The sequence below is a fragment of the Petaurus breviceps genome, unplaced genomic scaffold (genome assembly GCF_028583685.1).
Source record: "Petaurus breviceps papuanus isolate PSGF00001 unplaced genomic scaffold, PetGlider_PUasm1.0 90038, whole genome shotgun sequence".
Classification (NCBI taxonomy): Eukaryota; Metazoa; Chordata; class Mammalia; order Diprotodontia; family Petauridae; genus Petaurus; species Petaurus breviceps.
In genome coordinates this window covers 1-2,548 of record NW_027187167.1, presented here as the reverse complement: position 1 = coordinate 2,548, position 2,548 = coordinate 1, and the positions used below count along the sequence as shown (strand labels likewise).

Here is a 2,548-nt window from a genome sequence, read left to right as displayed (position 1 = left end):
CCCTTGTCCTTAAGGGGAGAGGCTGGAGATACCTAGGGGAACACATCACCCCAAGACACCAGCAGCCTCTGAGGCAGTCCCTTCCATGTGTGGATCAGATCCTTCCCTGTGAGGATCAGGTCTGGTAGCACTCCCTCCCCTCCCAGCATGCAGTGTTTGGGGGCCTTTTGGTCCTGGAGGACAGAGGCCGTCCATCTTTTACCTTCTGTACCTGGGTCCCCATCCCTGGTTTGGTGAGTGGAGTGTGATGGAAGAGAGAAGGGAGGGCCAGAAGGCACCTCAAGGAGGCGGTCAGGCAGGCCCGAGTCTCCAGGGCCTGGGCAGGCTGGGGAGGGGAACCACGGGGGCCTCACTTTGGGGTCCTCTCCCTAGCTCAGCCTGGGCCCAGCCTGTCTGCAACGCTTCTCTTATTTGCATGCATTGTTCTGGCTGGCCAGGCTTGAGTCCTCTGGGGATGCTTGGGGTGGGAGGGCCCCAGCTCAGCCTTAAGGCTGCACCAGGAGGCTCAGCCTTTCCTGACAGCCATGACCCTCTGCCTGCTGGCTCTGCTCTTGGCCAACGTTGCGGTGAGCCTCCTGGCAAGTGAGTGACCCTCTCTTTGGGGAGTGGGAGCAGGAAGGGGGTGCCCCAGAGGCTCCTGGGTCTGGTTCATCTGGGTCAGGGTTGGGAAAGGGCTTGTCCAGGGTCCTGGAGGAAGCCAGGGAGAGCTCAGGCAGCAGTCCCCCTCAAGCTGCCAGACCCAGGCCAGAGGTCCCTTGGCTACCTCTCCCACCAGCACTTCTGTGGGTGTGGGGTGTGGGGCCTGAGGGCGACAGCAGGAGGGAAGAAGGGCCCTGGGGACCCAGGCTTCCAGACTGGACCCTTACAAATAGGACTTGGATAAAGGCATAGTTGGTACCACCACAGGCTGGGAGGGAGAGCTGCCAACACACTGCTTGGAGACAGAGTCAGGAGCCAAAAGGCTGAACATGAGGAGATGGAGCTCTGTGGGCATCCATGTCAACCCTCCCCTTTGGCCTCACAAAGCAATGATGGGGAAGCCTGGATGGCCACCAGTTATCCTGAAAAGTGGGCGTGGGTTGTATTAGGAAGGAGCGAGGTCAGAGGGGATGGTCTCATTGGACTCTGGGCCAGTCAGGTTCCAGCCACTTCTAGGCACCCCTGTTTGTGCCAAATGAGAAGGACGGTCCAAGAGAGGCCTGTGTCCAAAGGCTGGAAGAGCGTCAGAGTAGGGTTGGAGGAGGCCTGGGGGAGGAAGTGGGACGTTAGTGCAGAGGAGAAGAGACTCACAGGATGGGGGACGGTGTCAGCTGTCAGGAGGAATTGGACCCCTGGGGGGAAGAGCGGCCCACTGAGGCAGGACCACAGAAAAAAGATCCAACGTGCCCCAGAGCGGAGCGGAGTGGTTTGGGAAGGCAGTGAGCTCCTCATCACCAGCAGTGTTCAAGTCACACGATGCTAGTCGTTGACACGTGCGGTCATGGTCCAGTGGCACTCAGTGACCACCAAGATCCCCAGCTGTGGGTTGGGGGGGACACACTCCATCAGGATAAAAGAGAAGGTGGCGATAGGCCTTTGGGGACGGGGAACTCTGAAAGGTGGGGGGAGAACAGTGACAAGGAGGCCTTGGAAGCCCTTGGGGCCACTTGAGCTTCCCCACACCTGTGATGCCAGCTCATCTGGGCTCCCTAGAGGGCCAACCCCTAGAACCTCCCCAGGGCTCTTGGTTGGGAGGCAGGAAGGAAGATGCTGAGGCCGAGGGGGAGGGCTGGCCCTGAGATGGGAACATCTGGGGCCAGCAAGGGGGCCTCCCCAGCCCACATCTGCTGGCCAGGGTGGTGGTGGCCTGCCCTGAGAGCATCTGTGATCCCCCAGCCCCTCCCAGGCCTGAGAGCATCTGTGATCCCCAGCCCCCCCAGCCCTGAGAGCCTCTGTGATCCCCAGACCCCCATCCAGGGCTCATCCAGCCCTGAGAGCCTCTGTGATCCCCCAGATGCCCATCTAGGGCCCCTCAGCCCTGAAAGTGTCTATGTCTCCCCCAGACTCCCATCCAGGGCCCACCCAGCCTGATGCCCTCCTGGTGCTTCCTGGGCAGACAGCCAGGCTCTTGTGTGCCCTGAAGCCGGACTTTGCCATCAGTGACCATGGGGTCTCCTGGTTCCAGCAGCATCCAGGCAGTGCCCCTCGATTCCTGTTCTACTATTACTCAGAAGAAGATCAGAACCGGCCGCCTGGGCTCCCCACACGCTTCTCGGCCTCCAAAGATGTAGCACAGAATGCCTGCATCCTGACCATCTACCCCGTGCAGCCAGAAGATGATGCTGACTATTACTGCTCTGTGTCTTACAGCTGTCTCCCCCAGACTCCCAGCCAGAGCCTCCAGACCTAGGTCCTCCATGCCAGTCCTGACCCTGCCCCAGGTCCTCACCCAGCCCAAGCCCTTCCGTTCTTGACCACTGGCTCCTTCCCTGCTACCTGGTCAGCATCTAGGGCTCCCCCAGCCCTAAAGGACTTTGCCTGGGGCAAGCCCTGAAGTTGCTGCCCAGAT

The 2,548-nt window shown here is 60.6% G+C and overlaps 1 protein-coding gene across 1 annotated transcript; it reads left to right on the top strand.

Moving 5' to 3' along the window:
- Positions 1 to 524: 524 nt before the first annotated feature.
- Positions 525 to 2,400, top strand: LOC138176639 (pre-B lymphocyte protein 3-like). The gene is made up of 2 exons (XM_069107422.1): positions 525 to 582; positions 2,043 to 2,400. The coding sequence occupies exons 1-2, from the start codon at positions 525 to 527 to the stop codon at positions 2,387 to 2,389; spliced, it is 405 nt and encodes a 134-aa protein (XP_068963523.1). The 3' UTR covers positions 2,390 to 2,400.
- The last annotated feature ends 148 nt before the right edge of the window (positions 2,401 to 2,548 follow it).